This window comes from Euleptes europaea, chromosome 9 (assembly GCF_029931775.1).
Source record: "Euleptes europaea isolate rEulEur1 chromosome 9, rEulEur1.hap1, whole genome shotgun sequence".
NCBI classification, from domain to species: Eukaryota; Metazoa; Chordata; class Lepidosauria; order Squamata; family Sphaerodactylidae; genus Euleptes; species Euleptes europaea.
In genome coordinates this window covers 48,255,211-48,278,727 of record NC_079320.1, presented here as the reverse complement: position 1 = coordinate 48,278,727, position 23,517 = coordinate 48,255,211, and the positions used below count along the sequence as shown (strand labels likewise).

The 23,517-nt window shown below is 37.8% G+C and overlaps 1 protein-coding gene across 6 annotated transcripts in view; it reads right to left on the bottom strand.

Annotated features, from left to right (window-relative positions):
• Positions 1 to 23,517, bottom strand: part of RAPGEF2 (Rap guanine nucleotide exchange factor 2) — a 172,376-nt gene that overhangs the window by 32,786 nt on the left and 116,073 nt on the right. For all 6 annotated transcript variants that reach the window (XM_056855236.1, XM_056855239.1, XM_056855238.1 and 3 more), the window contains 6 exons: positions 16,698 to 16,829; positions 6,865 to 7,042; positions 5,622 to 5,758; positions 4,269 to 4,427; positions 2,921 to 3,073; positions 2,134 to 2,298 (listed from right to left, as the gene is read on the bottom strand). In XM_056855236.1, coding sequence (XP_056711214.1) covers positions 2,134 to 2,298; positions 2,921 to 3,073; positions 4,269 to 4,427; positions 5,622 to 5,758; positions 6,865 to 7,042; positions 16,698 to 16,829 — 924 coding nt within the window. The remainder of the gene's footprint in view (positions 1 to 2,133; positions 2,299 to 2,920; positions 3,074 to 4,268; positions 4,428 to 5,621; positions 5,759 to 6,864; positions 7,043 to 16,697; positions 16,830 to 23,517) is intronic.

Here is a 23,517-nt window from a genome sequence, read left to right as displayed (position 1 = left end):
GCCCACTTTGGGAACCACTGATCTAAACTATTAACTGCCATTTTAGCCAAAGACCTTCTGTGCCCAATTTAAACTGGGGTTACATTTTGTTATTTAAAAAAAAGGACTGTAGACCATGGCATATTTCTACTTGTTCCTGTAATACTTTAGATAATGTTCAAAAGGGAAATTTGACCCCTGCTGTGTCACCAAACCAACTCACTACTACTAGCCACATTATTCATTAAGGGAGTTTTCCACAGATTCTGAACATTTCCAAAAAGCCAAACTCACTGCAATGATTTGTAAGATTACGAGTTTAAAGAATCCAAAAGTAGACCGTGTCATGAATAGAAATTCTTACAGTGCATTCTATTACCATTCAGTGTACAGAATTCTGAAAAAAGGACCCCATTTTAGATGGAAGTAATTGCATGAATTCACAGAGCTAGCACTAACTGAAGCTTCTTAAATTAGCATACCCCGACAAGTTAGGAAACAGTACACAGAACATGTATAGCTTTTTCGTCAGCTACAACAAAGAAAAATAAGCACATAATAAAGGCTCACTTGCATCTTGCCTTTCTCTCTGGATTGGCACAAGCCAAGAATGACTTGACCTTATCCTAGAGGACTCAATCTTATCAATATTGCAAGAGACAATGGGGAGAAGTACCAACTCTGAAAACTACGGTAATGATGGACTTTTAAATGCTGCACCTTCAATAAACATCATTTAGTTAAACATCGTTTAGGATAAGTGCTAAGTTTTGGGTGAAAGGACTGCATGCTTTCCTTTTTCTCTGTATCCTTGAGAAGAACATGAATAGTCTTCGCTTATTAAATTTATCCTTTGAATGCTCTAAGCCTCATCTCTATAAACATTCCACGCCTATTCAGTCTTGTTATCTAAAGAGCGGTAAAGGGAAAAGGCAGCAGTTAACTTTGCCAATGCTTGTGCACAACAGCTCAAACTTTGAAAGTGTGAAAGATCATCCCCAAGCTAGCTGGTTGGACTGAGGTAAGGGTTGGGGCAACTAGGCAAAGCACTTAAACAGTAGTGCAGTTACAGAACACTGGATGTACAAATCTGTCCAGGAGATACTTTCAGATTTTCTACAGGCAGCAGTTACAACCCAGTTTGCTTCTGATACTCCGGGGGGTGGGGTCGTCTAAGGGAAAGGGGAAGTGGGACAGCTATAGGTTTTCTCAACCTTCCAGGATCTGAAGGAACGGGTCTTGCAAGTGTGCTCCTTCACAAAAGTAATTAACTATTAGTTTTATAACAAAGTGAACCGAAATAACAATGCAATCCTAAACAGAGTTATAGCCTTCCAAGTCTATTGAAGTAATTTTAGAAGTGTATAATCTGTTTAGGACTACAGTGTAAAAGATAGAAAAATCTCCCCCAAGCATTTTCTTTTAAGGATATGACAATCTTTTATTCCAAGAGAAAGGGATATGGCATTACTACAGATTCTTCTCTTTCGGTTCTCACTGTGGGTTTTTTTCATAATACTGTTTTTATCCCCTAGAACCTATTCCTTGCACTAAGATGGGACATTAAAACTGCCAACTGCCTAATGCCAACCAGAACATTTTGATTTAAACAGGGATCTCTTTCCAACTCAAATATCTGCACCAAAGAGTGAATTGTGAATAATCAATGCAACTATCTAACCACTCAACAGAAGGCTATTGTTTTAAAAATATCAATTTTGTGCTCTGACCTGGATGACCAAGGCTAACCTGATCCCATCAGATCTCTGAAGCTAAACTGGGTCTGCCCTGGTTAGTATTGGATGGGAAACCACCAAGGAATTTCCGGGTAGCTAGGCAGAGGAAGGCAATCGCAAACCACCTCTTGCCTTGAAAACCTACAGGTCACCATAAGCCAGCTGTTACTTGATGGCAATTTACACACACACACACATTTTGGAGTGGTGAATGTTTGTGGTATATGCTGTAACGAAGATATAAGGGTGACCGCTATTCAAAACTTAATTATTTATCTGCTTTTCCCCTTACACAGAAGTGCTTTCCAAATAGGAAACATATAACACGTTCTCAGAAGAGACCAACTACTACCTGTCTAGCTAAGCAAATTAATCATAACAGTTTGTAATTTCATTTAGGCATTAATTAGAATGCAACCTTATCCCTGAGGCTAGGATCATTGAACCACTCCAACAACTTCTTTCCCACTTCCATTGGGCTGGAAAGAAAGGTCCTGTAGGTCAACAGGAAATCTTCTATAAATGTTGGATCCACTACTGAATGCTCTTCCACCAAGTGCATTGTTAACCTCTCCGGTGTCCCCTACAACATGTAAAAGTTCAAATATTAACACTCATCAATGCATTTCAACTACCTTATTTCATTAAATTGGCATGGCACTTATGGAAATACATTTATAATCATATTTAATACACCAGAGTATATGACAGTTTAGGTGGGGAAAATGTCATGTCTGCTTTAAAGAGGAGGGGAGCCTTCCTTGGTACCACAGAAGCTAGAAACTTCTATCCACTGCTGACCTGCACATGCACAGTGTACAGAAGATGGAGGATGACATTTGATTTCCAGGCTCGCAGGACCAATGCATACTAAGTTGGGTAGCTGCAGTACCGAAGGGAAGAGGAGATGAAATCACCCTTCCTGCCTCTTTTGTCAGTGTGGCTGTGCTGATGGAAGGAGAGCAAGATTTCGCTCCATTCTCCTCCTCAGCATAACATTCCTACCCACATGGTTACTAAGACTTTGTGAGTCCAGAGAATCAACTTTCCTGAAATCAGAAAGGACTGCTGGGATGTGTGTGTAAGGAGTGGAATTAAGCAAAGTTCTGTGATCCTTTCACTCATGGATTGAAGAACAAAACCTACTTTTTTTGAAAAGAGTATGTAGAACTGCTATTAAAAACCCTGTGACATAGAAAATATACCTTGATAACTATGTGACCCTTTCTTGTTCCAGTGCGATCCAATTCCCTATGTTCTTTTACCATGACAATCTCTCCTTCCTCTTCTACCTTCTGCATGTTTTTTTCCACTTGATTGAGGATGCGACAATAATCTTGCTGGGCTATACACACAAACTGAAAAAAATATTGCGGAGTTACATGAAAAGGCAATGGTTTGATTTTTTTTAAAAGATTCCCTTTCCAACCTGTCTTTTTCCATAGGATAAGTTAATGTCTAATTTACTGACAATGTAGTTGTAATATTGCCAATCCCAAACATAACAGAAGTCATAAAGTCAGACCCTTAAACTTTTATATTAAAAGATTGACTTTACTGGCTTTACTAGAGTTACTAGACTATTAGCTTTACTAGTTACTTTTCATTGACTTTTTCTGTGCATGCAAGGTACATAATGTATATATTTTAAAATCATTTTGCAGTCAAATCAATGTTAGTTTCTAAAAAAACCTTGTTTATCCCATTTTTAAACTGCTGAATGATCAAGAATGCTGCTATAAAAATAAAATTTGTCTACTACAGCAAATATCTTCCATCAGTGAATGACCAACTGTGCCTTACTATAACTTCTGTTGCCTTACTATAACTTCTGTAGCAACAAAACCCCAAGCTAGACTGACTTAAATTCAACTATAATTACTGCTTTAGGGAAGCACATAATTCATTTATTCATTATGAATTAAGACTATCATAGAATTTCATAGCTTTCCTTTCTCATCTATATTCCCAAAGCTAAAATTTGCCGACATTTTAAAGGGAAATTCATAGTTTCCATATTAAGGGCATTTAATAATCACATGACGGAAGGAAAATCCTCATTTCTTAGATAGACAGGCAGATCTCTCCTGTTGTCAGATTAGTCCCCCAGCACAAAGAATAAAATGTTTAATTCCGTCAAGCAGTTGGGCCCCCTGCTCCTTCCTAAGTATACATTTTTAAAAAGGAAGAGTAAAGCATGTTTACTGTACACCCAGGTTATAGTCTAATCTACTTTTCAGTGTATGTTATTTATTTTTGTTTCCTTGTGTATTTTGTAATATGCAGCCTGAGATCCCAACTTGCTGTAAAGTTTCAAGTTCACAAGGAAAAACAGGATTATTAACCACAAATATTAATGTATGGATCAATGAGGCTATGTTGGAGACAGTGATAACTTATCAATGTTTAATCCTTTAATATGTTTAGCACACAACATCTATCTTACCATACTCAATTAGACAACCAGACCCTTACATGATTTACTGCCTTCATATTTATAGGACATAACAGAAGCATGCTGTTCCAACACACAAATGAGATTTTATGTTCTACCTGGCAGTCATCCACTTTGGTTCTCATTACGCCTTTCATGTATTCTTTGTCCATGGTAGGAGATACACCAAAACTGTTTCCCATGCACAATATTTCTGTTCTTCCATCAGGATATGTTACTTCCACAGAACCATTCAAAATAACGGACCAGGAGTCCAGCTAAAAGTAAATAAGAACAAGGCAAAGCCACTGAACCATTTCATATATTACGTAAGTTTCCTTTTAATGACTACTTGCAATAGTAAAGGGAAAAAGAAAATCTCATATTCACAGTGAAGCTCATATATACAATAAAAACAAGGTTAACTGATACACTAGCTGACTCACTCAACTGCAGGTAGGTAAAAGCTTTGTTAATATTTGATTAACCAGCAGTCCCAGTGCCCTGTGGAGCTAGTTAACAACACTTTTACTATACTTATAGCTCATTACTGAGAGCTGCAGCAGTCGGGGCTGTTGTGGCCGTGGCCGCACTGCAGCACCTCCCAAAAGTTTTGGCCGCTACAGCAAGGGCTGAAAGGGGTGTTTTTAAAGAGAAAATTAAGAAAAGCGAGGGAAATCCCATTGAAAACAGCAATGCTGTGCCAACAAAAAGCTGGCGCAGCACCAGTGTTGCTAAAGAGGGTGTTCCCAGGCTAAAAGGGTTTAGGAAGCTGCCTACAGGCAGCTCTGCCCCCTGGAACACCATGGGAATGCCTCCTGAGACGTCGGTGATTGGCGCTGGCATAACGCCGGCAGGAGGCTGAGCCGGCATCCAAGGGCCATGGCAGTCTAGGTGGGGGCTGGTATAAATGGCACAGACGCTGGCCTAGTGGTCAAGGCGCCTCCTAAGCCCATTCGGCCCCCAAGCTCAGGAATGAGCTGTTACTCAGGTGTACATGAGTATTGTACAAGGCCTCTTACAAGATTCCAAATGCATTACTAACATATAGTTTACACATCCACATGGTATACTAAAGGAATAGAAGTTCTACAGGACCTTCTAGCAATAGTTCTGTGTTAATTTCAGCGAACTGGACAAGGGGAAGTTAAATAAGGTCTTTCTACAGCTGTACCCTGTACAAGAACAAAAATAGAATGGAGGATCCTAATGCTCTGATGGCACCTTCACTCTGATCTAATTTTTGCATATAATGTTCAGAGATGATATGTTCATATGTAAATAAAGAAATCCAGGTTTATAAACACACAAGGAGTAGTGTACCAATGTTACAAAGCATTGTAGTAAAGCATATTCTACCTCAAATACATTGCTTTGCCAGTTATTTTCAAGCAACATTATTTTCTAATCAGTCTTTACTTCAGAATACCAGAAAGAAATGTTGTACCTTTCCAGGAATACCATCTACTTACCTCTTCCCCGTCATTTAGAACTATGGTCCCTGCCCTTTCTACGACTGCAAACACCATAACAGCACAGAGTTCTCTTCTTACGGACATTGTCATATTGGCAAAAGCTGGCAACTGATGCATGAATTCCAAGAGTTGTTCTAAAAGGAAACAAACCCATCACAAAACCTACAAGCAGAGTTCAGAAACAAGTCCCCAAATCTTTAACATATTGGTTTGCAGTGATGCTTAATTAATGCTGGTTTATTGGCAATCCCCGTAGTGGATTGTACCTACTGCCTTTTGACAGTGGTTGTAAGATGTGCCTCTTCTGATACACTTTTGGAATGATTTAATGTTTTATTGATGTTCTGGTTATTAGTACTTTAGTGGATGTCACTGCATGCTTCTCATGATTCTGGTAATGCATAGCAAGACAAACATGTCTGAAATACTATCTATAAACAAAACTAAGAAGGGATGAGTTAAATTCTCAAAACAGTCATCACTCACAAATTCTGCTTGTGTTATCTGCTTGAACTTATTGATAAAAAAATGAGCTTCTACTACTTTGGGATGGTTTCAGAGCTGTACTTTTGTCAAGAACAATTGTATAAAAAAATTCCAGATGTAAATCATGCCTGAATTTTAAAAGCAATGCACTATTTGAAACCAGCTGCCTTCCTGGTGACAATTCCAGAAGGACAGCTGGGTTAATCTGCAGCAGCAAAATAAAGCAGGAATCCAAAATAATAATAAATAATTATAGTTAGTCTTCAAGGTGCTACTGGACTTCTGCTACATTGTGTTTGAAATCAATATGCACATACACAAACAGCAGAGGTATTCTGAGTATCTGACAGCATCCCAGTGACGTTGTCCTATCTGACCTAGTAATGCAAGCTCATCGACCTTGAAGCAGCCATTTAAAATTGTTTTTGAATGTTGCTATGCACCAACATGGCTTCTTACTTTTTTGTCTGAAGCAACCAGTTTTTCTTCATATGCTGTTCTTATTCCAGTAGGAATGGGCCATTACTAGAATTTCATTTTACAACTATACATTTCATCCTTAGGTTTTTGCTGCACTCCTATATTGGTTCAGTTCCAGGTGTCAATTCAAGAGTATCCTTAAATTTAGTTGAACTATTTCATTTAGTTCAGTTTTAGAAAAGAAAACATGTATTGGAAAAATCCTGATTTCCACTAAAGGCACAATAAAGTGATCTTCCCTTTCATCCCCTCTATTGGCTTCCATGGTGCTTACCAATATCATCATCTGTCCTGTCTATTGGGTCTTTTTCCAGGCAATCTCTAACAATATCCCTGCTCATCAGAGGGTCTGATGCCCTCTCAATATCTTCTTCATCATCATCATCTTCAGAATCCACTGCTGTCTCTGGTAACCCACTCAAGTCCATGTCACCAGCTTCACTTTCTGTGGCCTGAAAAGTATGAAACATGCAGAGAATAAAGCAGGGACTTTCCATGCTACTCATAACTACTTACAACATGTAAATGAAACTTAATCTTACATTAATTGTATGCAATTTTATATTCTATTATTTATTATTTTCATTTTCATTGTGTGTTTACCAAAAGTAAGGAGAAAAATGTGAGAGGAAAGTGAAAGCACTGTATTTTGAATAATCTCTGCCATGTTATTTTTTTAAAAGTGATCTAGTTGGCATCACATGATTGCATTTTACAATTTCAATTATTCCTATTAGTTGAATGATCCAATTTCAATGATTTCTCTTAACAATTTGAATAGAATATTGACAGTCTTCCACAAATATCCTATTTACAATTTGAACTATTCCTATTACTTGAATGATCCAATTTCAGTTATTCCTCCTAAAAAATTTGAATAGAACACACTGACAGTCTTCCACAAAACCATTCACTAAGATGCTGGTGTTCTGGCCAGTAAATTCCCTGGGGTCAGATGATCCTCTATTGAGTCTAACTGACTTGCAGTTTTTTCTGCAAAAGGATGTGAGCACAACTATGTCAACCCCTTGTATATGTATGATATGGAGGGGTGACCTTAAAATTTGGCATTCTGCAGTAGTTGAGGTTGACTTGTACAGTCAACACAGGAACAGCAGCAGGAAACACAGAAAGGAGACCTAAAATCCAGAGTTTGTGCAGCAATAGCCATCATTTCCATATTGGGGCACCATAGCCCTAAGAAAATTTACTAAGAAGTAAGCCCTGTATTCAGCTTGGCTTACTCCCACACAAATGTGTAGAAGACAGCAGCAAAGGTTGTAAAGTATATGTACTTATTTGGAAAGCCACAGAGAACTCAGTGTAGCTTACTTCTGAGTGAACAGGTGCAGGGTTGCACTGTGAATCTTCTATACGCACAAACATTTTACAGCACTTAATAATCTTTAGTTGGGCAAAGGACTTCTTTTTACTTAGTATGGATAAGGCTGAAGTCAGTGGGGTACACTAACCAGTTCCATACAACCACCAGATTGACCTCATAAATATCCTGTTAAGAATAGGAATGCTTGTTGTATACAAGTTCAAACAGCTGTTGTATACAAAAATAAAAATAAAAATTGAGTGTATAAAACGGGTTTCATTTAATACATTGTTAGAAATAATATAATGGTTGGCTACCAAACCAGCCACAATTTGCAGATCACTACAGAGTGACAACATTTAATATCAAGCACAGACATCTCATAAACTCAATTCTGAAAGTTTTTGTGGGGGTGGGGGTTGAAGTTACTATACTACACCACAGATGAACTGCAGTATCTGCCATGCTTAATCTCCTGGTAGATCATATGAAAATGATAGAAATCTAGCCAACTTCAGGTCATTATTAGGAATCCAAATACATTTTTATGTTAAAAATTTAAGATCAATCATTTACTAAATCCAAAACACAGTTGCCTGTCATCTCAAATAAAGCGGTTTCCCCCTCAGAACTTTATTTAATGCCACAGCATCTGTTAAATTGCATCTGTTATTATTTTAAGATGATGTTCTACTGAGAATATTCTGAAAATCATTGCTTCCCAAATTGAAACTTACTAAGCATAAGGGCAAAGATAATGAAGATCAAGCAGCATGATAAAAGGTCAAGTATTATTATTATTATTTAAAAAAAACAGTATTAGTTTATAGGTCACACATGCTATAATTTCACCATATAATATTCTCTTTTCTCATAATTTAAATAAATAGCGCTTAATGTACAGCTAGATGATTTGCTAATTCAAATAAGTAGTGGATTTTGACACTCCAGCTAAGCTGCTCTTGCTATACATGGCAAAGACTTTGCATCTTTAAAGGGATTACCGAGACAAGAATATTCCATACTCTGGAAAGCTCATTGCTTTCTTTGTTTTGTCCAGTGCAAGATAAAACCTTGATGCAAAGTCAAGCTATCAAAGCAGAGGGCGTGTATGAGCGCGCCATCAAGTCACAGCTGACTTATGGCAGCCCTGTAGGGTTTTCAAGGCAAGAGACGTTCGGAGATGGTTTGCCATTGCCTGCCTCCATGTCACGACGCTGGTATTCCTTGGTGTTCTCCCATCCAAATACTAACCAGGGCAACCCTGCTTAGCTTTGAGATCTGACGAGATCAGGCTAGCCTGGGGCTATCCAGGGCAGGGCATCAAAGCAATACATCAGTTATATTTCAATCTCATCTTCTACCTGCATGCCAAGATGATTAAAAGTTTCACCAGTGCAATTTTGAAAGAAAAAAAAAAAAGCCACCCTAGGAATTTTGATACACCTGAATTCAAGTGGCATTTTTTTTAAAATTTCACATTTGTGAAGCAAGGAAAGGAGCTGCATCCAAAGACCAAAGATAGCTAAGAATATTCATTTTACATGACTTACTTTAAGTTCAATGCCAGATCTGAAAATAAGATAATCCTGATTCAATCAGAGATGGTGTTGACCTGATATGTGTGACCAAAACTAGCTGGAGGATTCAAGATGTTTCTAATATTAGTTTGCTTCAATTAGTTCCAGCTGGGTATATGGTCTTCATATGTTTTGAACTTCTAGAATGAAAAATAGTTCTGGATAACTTGAAACTTCCTCACTGCCTTGGGGCATTTTAAAGGTACTATTGCTGCATTAGTTTAATAGACTAATATGGCAACCTGGATCATAAACTATTCAAGGTCATCCAACTCTTGTTATAAGACTATGCACAGGCCCCAGTTACTCCCCCTCCCATCATCTGCTACAGAAGTTTTTAGAGTAACAGTAGAGCAATACTGAATACATTCCATAATCTGCCACTTTTCAGTGGTAAGCTTCTTGGTTGTTTATTATATAAAACATATAACTTTATGGAGATATTAAATCTTTCCATGATTTAGGCTGGTCTGAAAAATGTAAGTTTTCTTGGACAATGTTCGATTATTCTTCACATGTAGTCTTTTCCCTTTAACCTTTATGCTGAATTTGTACATATGCACTTGTGTGCCCATATCTGAAATTAGTGCAAACTTCATAATTCCAGAAACCATGTATTTTACAATTCAGCTTTCGGGTCCCTCACTTCTAAATACGCCCCCCCCCCAGGGTCTGTACCAGCCATTACGATTCACAGCTTCTAATGACATCAATTCTACACAGAGAAAGTACATTCATGTGATAATGAAATGTACATATAGATTATCTGAATATGAGATAGTATCCAGAAATGAAGAAATATTAAACATTGTAGCCTCTTCTGTATTAATGTCTTCTATCAACATAGCATCTAATATGCCATTGCTTCCAGTCTTTTGATCAGAAACCATCACCACATTTGAAGGATTTTATCAGCATGAGCTTCAATTTACTTTCAGAATTGTGCAGTCCATAAAGCTTCAACAAAGCTAACAATTAAAGAGTGAATAATCAAATTAATTAGGCTAAGCAGTTCTACTCAGTGCTGGAAAATCAGAAAAGAATTCACTGCCTAGTCACGCAGATGATCCAGATAGTGCTAGGGCAGAAGAGATAAAGTGTACGAAATCTAGGAACACGCAGTGATGGTTCTGGTTTTTGTTTTACAAAAACTCAGCACAGGCTTGAGACTAACAGAATGTGAAACGTGTTTAAGCAGAAATTGTTTTTACATTATGCCTGTGCTGAATTTCACTTTCAACCAGTCGCTTCTCACCAGCTGAATGCCAGATACCAGTGGTATACCCTTTCAACAGAAGATATTTGCCTCTTGTCTTTTTTTAAATCACACATTACAATCACTATTTGTGAAGATCACCCCATATCTTAAAGATAATGTATGAAAAATGGTGACTCAGGATTGTAAAAGAGGTTGGATAGCACTACAATAGTTTAGCTTATGGGACAGGGCAAGGGATTACGGCTTACCCCGTCCCTGAAATATATTAGTGAAAATATATTAGAACAACATTCAAAAAGCCAAGTCATACAAATAACACTTCTAGCAGGACAAATATTTCATTTTTGGCAAAGCAATTCTTGTCCTAAATGGATTTCTCTTTCATGTATAGCACATGACACACAAATTTAGAAACAACATGAATATTTAAACAGGAATACTCTCAGATTATTGCCTAAAGCAGCTCAAGATTCAGCTTCATGATTTATTCAAATCAAAGAAAGTCTACGAATGTATTTTCATTGTAAACATCTGCCTATAAACCTGCACTTTTAAATACCTGGTAATAAGCAAATAAAGAAATGGATTGACTGGGCATTCAGCATTATAAATGTGCGTAGCTAATATTTTTACTTCATAATAAATCATTGTAAACAATGATGCCTGGGTGTGATCTGTAAATGCCCAGGTAAGAAAACCAACTTAAAACATAAGGAACAGACCTTTTTATAATTTACAGGTTTTTCTTTTTTTTAAGAGGAAGGTAGTAAGTGGACACTGACAATACTTTTCAGGTTTGAAAAGGAAAAGAAACACAAACGTTCTCACATAGAGAACTACAAAAGTCTCATTTCCCACAATTAATCTTTAGATGGTACCAATCAGCATATTGTCGAAGGCTTTCATGGTCAGAGTTCATTGGTTCTCGTAGGTTATCCGGGCTGTGTAACCGTGGTCTTGGTATTTTCTTTCCTGACGTTTCGCCAGCAGCTGTGGCCGGCATCTTCAGAGGAGTAACCGTGGTCTTGGTATTTTCTTTCCTGACGTTTCGCCAGCAGCTGTGGCCGGCATCTTCAGAGGTTACTCCTCTGAAGATGCCGGCCACAGCTGCTGGCGAAACGTCAGGAAAGAAAATACCAAGACCACGGTTACACAGCCCGGATAACCTACGAGAACCAATGGTACCAATCAGCCTTTACTAGAATGACAGTAATTCTCATGAACACATCTGCAATGCAGTATGATACCATATCTGTCATATTTACAATTTATAAACTTAAAGCAATTTACAAAAATGTGACACTTGACCTAGAAAACATACTGCACTGTAGAACAAGTTGTGTGTTTTAAATCTATCACATGAGATCAGCAACTACTGTGATTTAATTATCATGAAATAGGATTGACCATTCTGAGGGGTTAAAAAAAGTTTTGTAGTTCAAGTTTTATATTATTACGTTAATTTTTGACCAACAAGCCTAAAAACAAATAAAGTATTTTAAAATAATTTCTTAAGAGGTGTCAAAGCACTGTTCTAAATGTGAAAGCCAGAATAACAAGACACAACAAGAATATGAGCTAGAAAGTGTTTTAAATAAACATTCATACCAAAAAAAACTTCTAATCTTTTTCAAAGAAATCACTACAAAAACATTTTGAATCAAATTTATAAAATAACAGAATAAAGAAAATGAATTTAATGATATTGCAAGCCAAAACACTAAACTTTTAAGTCTCCACTAAACTGTTGTATATTACTTTAAGTTATTTTTAATGGAACAAAATTGTACTAACAGGCAAACTTCCAAATGCAAGTGATGTGCATATATAACTGGAATTCTGACTCAGTTTTAATTACAGAGAAGACCTAGTCAAGGGCTGAGCAACTTATTCAACACAGCTACAGCAGAAATAACACAAAACAGATGGCCACAATTGTTCTGCATAATTTATCATGTGATTAACAAGATTTGCATACCAATTTAAAACAAATTGCTAGTATCCTCAAATAAAGACAATCCTTGAAACCTCAGTCACAGTATCACAGAATAAGACTTAAGATGCTTTAAACTCACTATTTCTATAGCCTTAACTTTGGTCTTATTTTCAAATTATTTTCATTATTAATTTAACTCAAAACCTAATGCTTTAAATGGTTTTCAAAACCACATAACACCATTCCACAAAATGTTTCCAGACTGCCCACGACACGTCCTGTCAAACATTTCTGGATTCAATTTCAGTTTATTGTCCATACAACATCAGACCAAAGCCAATGGATACTTGTGTAAGATGGACAAAGCAGCCTTGGCTTAGAGATGTGAAGGCCTGGAAAAATATGGAGGGGGGATTGGGAGGACCCCCTCTTCATTTTCCCCCCAAGGATTTTTTTTCAATTCTTCCAATGGAAACTTTGGGGGACCATTAAAGTGAAATGCTTTAAGACAAGGCTCAACTTACTATAAATGGATAACATAAAAATATGTAAGACAAATCTACAGCATTACATAATGGGAATTCCTATGTATACAGTAGTCACATACAACATATTATTTATATGTAAATAATTGTAATTTGGCAACAATAAATTTACTGCAATGTGATAATAAATCAATTTGTAATAAATCAAAGGGTTTCCTGCACTGTGAATGGAGTTGGACTAGATGATCCTGGAGGTCCCTTCTAACTCTATGTTTCTATGATTCTATCGTTTACTATTTTCAGTGTTATTACTTGATATAAAAATGTGCTGGCTGTCCTACCTATTGCGACTGTAAGCGAGTGTATTATTTAGACAGAAATACTCTTCTCTTTACTACACAATTTGTTTTCTAATTTCAATGTTTATTTTTTCCTACCTCTCAGATGGTAACTATTAAGGTATATGTGCTAAGGTAGCCTGGGGTAGGGCTTTTAAGGCTTTTAAATTCCATAAATATGTCAAATAGTACAACTTCTTTATGCTAAGTTATAAATTATTCTGTTTATATTCTTAAAGCACCAAAATAAGTTTGGATTGGAAAGTATTTTATATATTTCATTGTTTTCCGTGGCTTCAAAATTCCTAGAAATTTTACATCTTTGTCCAGGCTACTTGGTTTACATTAATAGAGGCATCAAATATCAAAAGCATACTGGTAAAAACATCTTCTAAAGCTCCAGATGTTCTCTTTCAATAGTTTCATACAACTGTATTATTTATTAATACAACTGTTAACAGTGGTGACATAATTAAAAATGTATAGCTCCATACTGAAGCTCCCCAAGAACCTAGAAGACATCCTCAGCAACTCAGAACTTCTTTCTAGCACTGTCCACTTTCCCAGCTTCATCAGATCTCTGGATAAGGACAATCAGCTACATGAGCCAGCTTCCATGGCGATGTTAAAGGTTTATTGCACATTAAAGACCTGGTTATCTACAGCGAGAATGCTTTCATTTGAAAGTGTGAGGTATTTTCAATTGCTCCCTTTAACTCACCACTACATCTCCCTAACTGCACTTTATGGGCTGAATCCAACAGAGCATGATTTTCTTTGCTCCCTCCAACTGCAGCCCAAAATACTCCCCAAAATGCCACTCTTGGGAGACAGGGGACCCCCAGAAACAGCACTAGGGTGTATTTGAACCACAGTGGGAGGGAGATGCAAGAATCTATGTATGACAAATCCTTCTATCCATAGAAACACTTTGTTGGATACAAGATGATGCCTGGAAAACACTCAACACATCCTACATGATACTCCCTCTCCCTCTCCTTGTGATTTCTAATCCTTTCTCAAACCCACTTTTTCCATAAAGCTTTTGGCACCTCCAGTATGGATACTAAGCCTAAATATACATAGCTAGACTACAGGTATATTTTTCCCTTTTAATCCTGCCTCTATCTGCCTCCATTGCATTGAAATTAAGGTGGACCTATCTTTTATTGCATAGCAAAATATATATGAATAGTAATTAGTCCATACATGAAAGAAATAAAAAGCTATGACCCAATCTGTTGAGTACAAAGAACAGACTTGGAAATAAAAGACCAATGGCATAAAACTACACATACAATCATATGGACTATAGCAAAATACTGCATTCACGATTACTTATTCTACAAGAAGCTTTCAACTGTAAAACATTAGATAATGTTGGCTTAAGTTGCCTTTTACAATGTACCACAGATTGTGTTTTCTTCTTATTGTAAAATTCTGAATGGGGTTTGCTATTTTCAAAGGTTCACTGCATCAGAAGAGAGACTGAGTGACTGGTGGTCACTGCTCAATTCTGCTGTAATTCAGGGCCTAATAAGGTTAGTGAGCTAGAAGAAACCCCAGGGGCATGTTAACTACAACTTGAAAGAAGCAAGCAACCCACTTATGTACCAGGTGGCTTACAGAATGCCTGGGTATGTAAGGCTCTGGAGTGGCAACAGTACCCTGATCTAAATTCCAGTCTGAGTAACTTGGAAGATCTGTATTAAGCGACAGTATGTAGTGACAACATGGCAACAATAAAAGAACAGAGATTCGTTTATGCTGCCATACCAAGAAATTAAATTAAAAATCAGATTTAAAAAGTCCCAGACAATGTTCAGCCTACATGTCAATAAAAATGTTAACTGCTATTTCTTGTTCAATTTAATTTTGTTTAAATAGCTGGCCTTCAAAACCATAACAAACATGATGATAACAGTTAAACAGCTTATGAATTTACACAGATTTTAGTCTAATAGAAAAAAGAATTGATATAAGGTTTATGCTTAAAAGGTGGTGAAATAGGGATCGTATGGTAAACACTGAAGTAATAATATATATTAATGCTCCAAAAGATTCACAAATTTAAAGTAAATATTATGTGTGTATGTATATAGTTTTGACCGGGTGGTATATTTGGGACAGAATATTATCATATGAATGTTATATTCACTGGGAGCCAGATTTACCACTTTTATAGATACCAGTTCAATTTAGGATGACTGATGAATTTTCCCAAAGATTATAAACATTTTAAACAAATCTTGCAGACAGTGTCTATAATGGAGCCAGGTAGACAACATACGCCTCTGAGGTACTTTGGTGGCATGCAATGTCGACTTGACTATGTTGTAGGTTTGCCAGCAGACTAAAACAAATAATCTTCTCAAATCATAAAAATTCCCCCTTAATGTTAGCCCATCCAAGCATTAACAAGGAGCTCCCTATTTCAAAATTCATGCAGTGGCTCTGTGTCTGAGATAAACGTCCCAGCAACGGGATGCTACAGATTTCCTAGGCATCCTGATGTTGAAGAAATCTCACTGAGGCATTTTCTAATACACAGTTTTAAAAAGCTTTACTGCAGTATGAACCTACTGGTCAAGCAAATAAATAAAGCTAGCTTCGTGGAAGTCTTTTAAGCACCTGAAAATTATAATAATGCACATATCCCTTAATCTGATAATTATTTCCATTAACTTGCATATTACAGTTTTGTTAATAACATGCAAATTGTATGGAAGGTTAGCAATTTAAGATGCACACATGAGAAATTCCATTCTAAAGTTAAAATCTTCCATAATAACAAGTCATAACTTTGACATCTGGAGTCCTGTCTTAAAGGGGGAAACCAAAACAAAAAAAGCATATCAGGCCCTTACTAACTTGCATCTGACAGCAGTAGTATTTGTCCTGGTGCTCATCATCAGCATGTTAGCCAGATTTCTACCAAATGACTACCAAAAGCAAAAAAAGTACTTCCTTCATAAGTAGAAAAGTATCAAAATTACTATAGGCTACAAAACAGCATTAACCTCCCAACATTAGGTAACATTTCCAAATAAACCCAATCTCAGAAGCATACGAACAGAGAAAGGGGAGGGACAAAGATGACTCTGGGACTAAGAAATTTCACTGTGGTGATCTAAGGGAATACCCATTGACCTTTATGGAATCATTTTTACTTGTTGCCATTATGAAAATTCTTTTTTTTTAAACTTAGTAGATCAATTGTCATACCTGGTAGATATCAGAAAGACTGCTGCTTCCAGAGTCACTAGTAATGCTACATCCTGAATGACTAGATGAAACGTGGGTCACCTGTGGGTGGAGACTGTCAGCGAGGTGCAGTTTTGTGAAATCTGCAGGAAGCTGTAGATGGGAGCAGAAAAGACAGTTTAAAATTGTATTAACGCACACAATTCAAATACAGCATGCCAATACTAAAACCACACAATATTTCTTAAGGAAATCCTGAAGGTTTGAGGATAACACAGAAGAGTTACACTTTTATGTTTGTTAGAATTATAAACATTACTAAGGCTTTTAATTTAAACCTAACAAAGTAAGCATAAATGAAAACAAGCCCTTAAATATGCAGTTACAAGTAATTCCCACTGGAATAATACAGTGTCAAAGGAATCAATTGGAGTTACCATGAGTCTGCCAAGACTTGCAGCTGTTAACTTCTGAGAGAGCACCACCTGATCATGAGTGGGATCCAGCACAAATTTTCTACTTGCGCTAGAGCTCTTGCACCACGCGAACACAAGGGAAAGCCTGAAGTAGCCCCACTTGCATTTCCGCTTGCAAGATCCTATGCAACCAATATATAGGGAGGAAAGTGCTAAGTGTCGCACAAGATCTCATGCAGGCAGCTGCAGTAAATCTGTTTATGTTTCTGCTTGTGCATTGCTGGACTCCACCAAGCTGATGCTTAAATGTAAGGGCGTTATACAAGATAGCGCTGAGGGGTAATGCTTAAATTATTGAAACAGGTTTTCAGCCTACTCAATGTTTCAGGATTACAGACAACAATTATTATAGTAAAGTGAACTGTTGGACTTGTGAGGAGCAAATTCAAAAAACAAGCCATACATCATGCAATATGATAGGAATTCGATTGGTTTGGCGCCAAGGAAAAAGGACCCTCTCTTCTGAGGAAAATCATAGGGCACTTGAGGCCAAACAGAATTCTCAAAATTGCTATATTCTTTACTTATGTGCTCATTTTTTCTTTTGGGGGGCAAGTACAATACATAAGTTGCCCTGACCTGGATGGCTCAGGCTAGCTCAGTCTAGTCAGATCTCGGAAGCTAAGCAGGCCCTGGTTAGTATTTGGATAGGAGACCATGAAAGAAGTCCAGCAAACCACCTCCAAATGTCTCTTGCCCTGAAAATCCTACAGCAGGGACCCCCAATGTGGTGCCCATGGTGGCCACCAACACCTTTTCTGGCACCTACCAAGTGTGTTTAGAAAGCAGACAGGGCCAAATGGAGATCTGATTGGCTGGGCAGATTATAATAACAATGTTTCAGTGGCAGCTGCCACCACAGTGTTGGCTTTATTCCCTTCCACTCCTCTTTCCCAGTGTTTTTTTTTTTTAATTACAACTCTTCTCCCCTGCACTTAGGTTTCCTCTGTGTGTATGGCTGTGCCTCCTGCGGCAACCGCTTTATGGTTATGCCCACCACCCTGAGTCCAAATTCCAAAAGTGCCCACAGGCTCAAAAAGGTCAGGGACCCCTGCCCTACAGGACCACCATGTATCAGCTGTGACTTTACGGCACGTTCCACCTCTCTAAAGTTACAAATACATAATGAGAACAAGTTTTAGTTGCCATCTGAGCTCCTATTAAAGTAAATTACATTCATCCTGTCAAATTTTTTAAAATAAATACTGTCCATGATGAGTAAATTTCCAGAGGAACCAAAAATAGAAACAATGGAAACTTGGGGGGGGGGGAGAAAACCTGCCTCCCCAGCACTGCAGGCTATAACTGGTGATTTGCAGGAGGAAGTTTCAGGAGTATTTGCACACTAGAATCTTCCCTTTTGCATTTCCAACATCTATGGCTTAAGGTTGGTCATTTGGTTGGTACAAAAACAATTTAGTTTGCTCATTGAGAAACAATGAAATTAACATTTGTTAAAAGTAATGAATTATGAATTATGATGTTTAAATACATTAGGTGAACATAACTGTGGCTTTTAAACTTGGAGCAGCACGCTCAGTCTACAGTTTCACTTTTTAAATGAAATTTAGCACAGCATTGAGTTTGGGAATACCTGCAGGGACAACAAGTAGCCGTCAGAAACAGATTGCTCTCATGCCTTTGCTAACATTAAGAAAGAAAAAGGTAGCCTGCTACGTGTTGGCATTCTTAGCTTTACAGGCTATTTACTATATCTTATGATGGATGGTGAAATAATAATCTATAAACTGTCTAAAAATATGTGACTAGTGAATTAACTCACACATGCGATCTTCCATAGCTCATAGATAGCAAAACAAATAATTTCATTGTCAATATTGATACTCTTGCCCTTTCTGTTCACACGCAGATTAAATACTGATTTCCATATATAAACACAGGATTGATTCATTCTCTGCTCCCCTTCCAAGGATTATTTTTATTAATTACAAAATTAATTCCTACTGGTACCTCCATCTCTACTCCCTTTTCCTCTAATATCAAATGAGGTTCTTAAAATCAGCTATGAAATTAAAAGATGTTCAATTGATCAGACACCTGTCTAGTTTACTCACTCTCCCCCACACTAACGTTTTAAGGCAGGGAAAGCAAACTAGAATTCTACTGCTCTACACTGATTATAGATCAGTCCTTGTTCCTCCATGCCTTTCCCTAATACGAAATCTTACTTTTCACTCCCCACATCTAGATGATAAACAAGACTACTAGTCTTCTCTTAAAAACACTCTCTGCTTAATGAATCTGGTATCTGTACAATGTAACAAAGCTTAACATCTAAACTACCATTAGTTTTACACACCTACATGGCTCATTCTAACATAGATTTAATATAAACTGAAATATGCTTACAGCCCATTCCTGAGGGAAAGGGCTGCACTAGTGGCTGGAGGCAATGCAGGCACGCTGCCTCCAAAGGAGGATTCCCCCCCCCCCATGAAGCCAAACCTTTGCCCTTACCTGTAAAACCCGTGGAACCGCTCCACTGGGGTGCACGGGGATACGCCACCTAAAAAGGTAGCGTATCTTCAGGTAAGGGCAAAGGGGGCATTCCTGGCCTGAAAGGGCTTAGGAGGCCACCTAAAGGCGGCTCCTCCCCTAGCCTGGCATGGGAACACCCCAGAAACACCCCTGGGAGAACGGTGCATGGAAGCGTGTCGTCAGGACGCTGGCGTGAGGCTGTGCCTGTGTCCTGGAGCCGCACTGCCACAGCAGTGCTGGGAGGCTGGCGTCTGCACCCCAATGCCGGTGTCCATGCTGGTTGTGCCAGCATAAGTGTCCTAGACGCCAGCACAAGTGCTGCAGATGCCGGTGCAGGGCCTTCCTGGCCTCCTAAGGGGTTTCGGCTGCTCAGCTCAGGAATGGGCTGATAAGTAAATGCTAAATTGTCTCTTTACACATACATCACACACACACTCTCACTTTCTATGCTTAAATACTACACAAGAGGTAAAAACATCAACACTGGGTAGTTTTATGTTTTTGTACAACGGTATTCAACAACTCTGGCTGCTAGGGATGCACATTCAGATATTTCCTGTCTGAAAATATATCTGAAAAATGCATTGTTTGTATTTTTCAGATATATTCAGGTATCCAGAGTAATACTCAGGTTTCCAGAACACAAGTAATCAGATCCCAAGAAATTCCAGAAATATATGGGAATATTCAAGGTCAACATTTTAAGGCTTCCAGCCCTGTTTCTCTTCAATTTTACAGGATTCCTGGGCAACAGTAAGGTGGGAAATCACTAGAATTGTCTGCCCAATCATAACGATTCTCTCACAGCGCTCCAAGGTTCTCTGATCATCAGCAAAAAAGGATTAAAACCAGACCTACAGCTTGACTCCAATTTGGGGAAGTGACAGTAGTATTTATGTTTCTATATCAGTGTCTTGCCAGGTCTGGCTGGCTCCCTTGGAAGTGGCATTCCAGGTTCGTTTGGCTCAGATTGTCTGGTTTGACATTGGTTGTGTTGCGCTTGACACATTGGCCAGTGGTTCTGCAGGGATCCACTGGTTCAATGCTAGTTCTATTTGCATCTGGAGACTTTTGACCAGTGGTTGCTTTGGCTATAGCCTTCTTGGCCCTGGATAAAGATTGTAATATTTTTCCCCATAGGAAATAACAGAGCCAAGTAGGGCGGCTGGGGGCCATGGAATTGTAACCTTTGATCCAAACTGCTTGAAACTTGGGGAGAGGGTCTTTAGTAGACAGGCAGAACTAGGTTCCCTGCAATTTTAGTATCATTTTCTTGAGGAGCTGGAAAAAAAATTCTTGCAAAGTTAAGATGCTCTACATCCAGTAGTTAAAGCTGTATTTGCATTTTAAAATTTCTATTACTACAGCTAAAACATCTTCTGTGTGGAAGAACATTTTTATTAAGCTTCTTCAGAACTGACCGACTACTAACATGTTGGTAAAATAGTAATGCATCACCAAAGCACTACGGATCCAAGTAAGATTTCATTTAACCTGTGATTTATCAGCTACATTAGAAGTTCTGCTCCAGTCAACCATTCTTAACAGCTTGATGGGGGTGAAGGTGAAGCCAGAGAGTAACAAAGCAATTCTGGTACTTAATTATTTACACGGTAGAGAAAGATTAAATTGAAGGTCCCAAAATGTTCTGTGCTTATGATAAGTGCTGGATTTCCTTTAATATTGGCAATAGAATTTGGGCACTGTTTGATGCCTACTATAATAAATGCCTGCTATAATAAATCACTTTCATGCTTTTCCTCCTTTACACATGTTCATTCTTCTTCAGTCATTCAGTATTGCTGTTTCGTATTTACAGACAGATCCTAAAATATTCTATTTACAAGTAAAGCACCAGAATATTAAACAGTGCTGTTAAATACAGATTCTGTGTGGCTTTTTTTTTTTTTTTGCTCATTAAACCATGCAAATTTCATGAAGTGATGAAAATGAGCACAGCCAACATAATTCCATTACAAAAAGCACCCCAAACTGGACATATAGTAAAGACAGATTATATGCTAGAAACATGTTTCCCAAAAGTAGTGTGAAAAATGTAGATGCAAACTTGAGCTTATATATATCACCAAATGTTAAGAGTAATTCCACACTGTTCAAATCTCGTGGTACTTCAGTACAAATTTGTAGGGATTAATCCAGCACATTGCTTACATGAAGAAAAGTGTGAAAGGAAGGATAAAATGTTCTTATTCATCATTTCTGAATGACCTTATGGAGAATCATGAGGATTGCTGACACAGCTCAACCAACTCCAGAGACAAAAGACAAAGGCATTTCAAGGTCTCATGGGAAATGATTAAAATAAATCTTCGACACTGTTCGGTTTCTAGAAAGCTAATACTAAGTCATTATTAAATAATTGTTCAGCTCCTGAATTTCAAACACATATAAAAATGGCCTCTTCTTTCTTTCACTTGACCGAAGATTTAGTCATCATTGGAGATAAAATTGTTATTTCTACTTTATGAGGGGGAGGATCCCCCTTAATGTTACTTTTGGGGTGTATTAGTTGCTGACAAAATGCACTTTTTGAATGTTTTTTGTAATGTTATAGGAATCTTGCCTGAACCTACTCCCCAAACCAGCTCTACTCTGATTTCCAAGCCAGGTAATGCTCGTGTGGATGAAGCAGCAGCTCCTCCCAAAGGTCCTGGATTTCCTGTCACTATTGGTGCAGCATGGGAGGAGCACATACTACAGTGGCTTTCATAAATGAAAAGTACTGAGAGAAAAAGCCTCACAATCATGTTGGAATTATGCTTGGTTCATGTTTCAATTCCAGGTAGAATGTCAGACCAAAAAGGCCTATGGAGCAAATCAAGCTTCTCTCTTATATGAAGTACAACAACAAAAAATAGCCTTTATCCTGGATGTAAAGTCCAATGTAATATACAGCTTTGTGGCTGAGGCCTTGAAAATATTTCCAGATGCTAAGCAGGCATGTTTTTACTTGCTGCTTTGGCCCTCTCCCTACTTTTTCTACAACTGCAATCATAAACTGACCATGAGCAGTATTATTTACATGGGGGTATGGCAACTAGAAATTCCATGCTATATGGCATCTTCTTTTCTAACATGCATGGTTTGGAACAGAATCACCAAACATGAATATTAGAAAACTTCTGTTTAGACACAAACTAAGGGCAAGTCTTAATGGTAAAAAGCACTGTCTTAAGCATCATACTCCATACCAAGTTGCACTGGACTAAAATCGCTGGTATTGGTTACTTCACTATAAAAAGATTATAAACATTAATTTCTGGAATAATAGGAAACTGCAGTTGAACAATAACAAGGATAACAATAAAATGCTTGGTTGTGACAGGAATTTGATAGTCATCTTATACACGACTACTTCAAGGCAATTCATTTTGTAAACAAGCGAGACATTGGGAGAAATACTTGTTGTATGCTTCAGTGATTTAAAAGGCAACAGTCAATATACTTCATTACAGAATAATGAACTGATGTCTATTGATTTCATGTATAGACATGACGCACACAGACATGTTCAACATAGTGTTAAAGCTAATACAGATATTTTACAAAGGAGTAACTCTTTGCTTCTATACACTAACAGACCACAAATTTATTGAAAACATTTCTATGCTGCCTTTCCACCTAAGTAGGGTCTCAAAGTGGTGATATATTTCAAACAGTTTAATTAAAACATATAGGCACATAAACATACATAACAACACAACCAGGAAGGAGGGCAATAAGAGTTACTTGGGGGGCACCAAATAAAACACAAAAGCCTTCACCCGCTGGTGAAACACAATAGAAGGAGACCTATGAATCCCCCTGAGGAAGGAGTTCCAAAATTTGGGCACCATAGTCTTTCA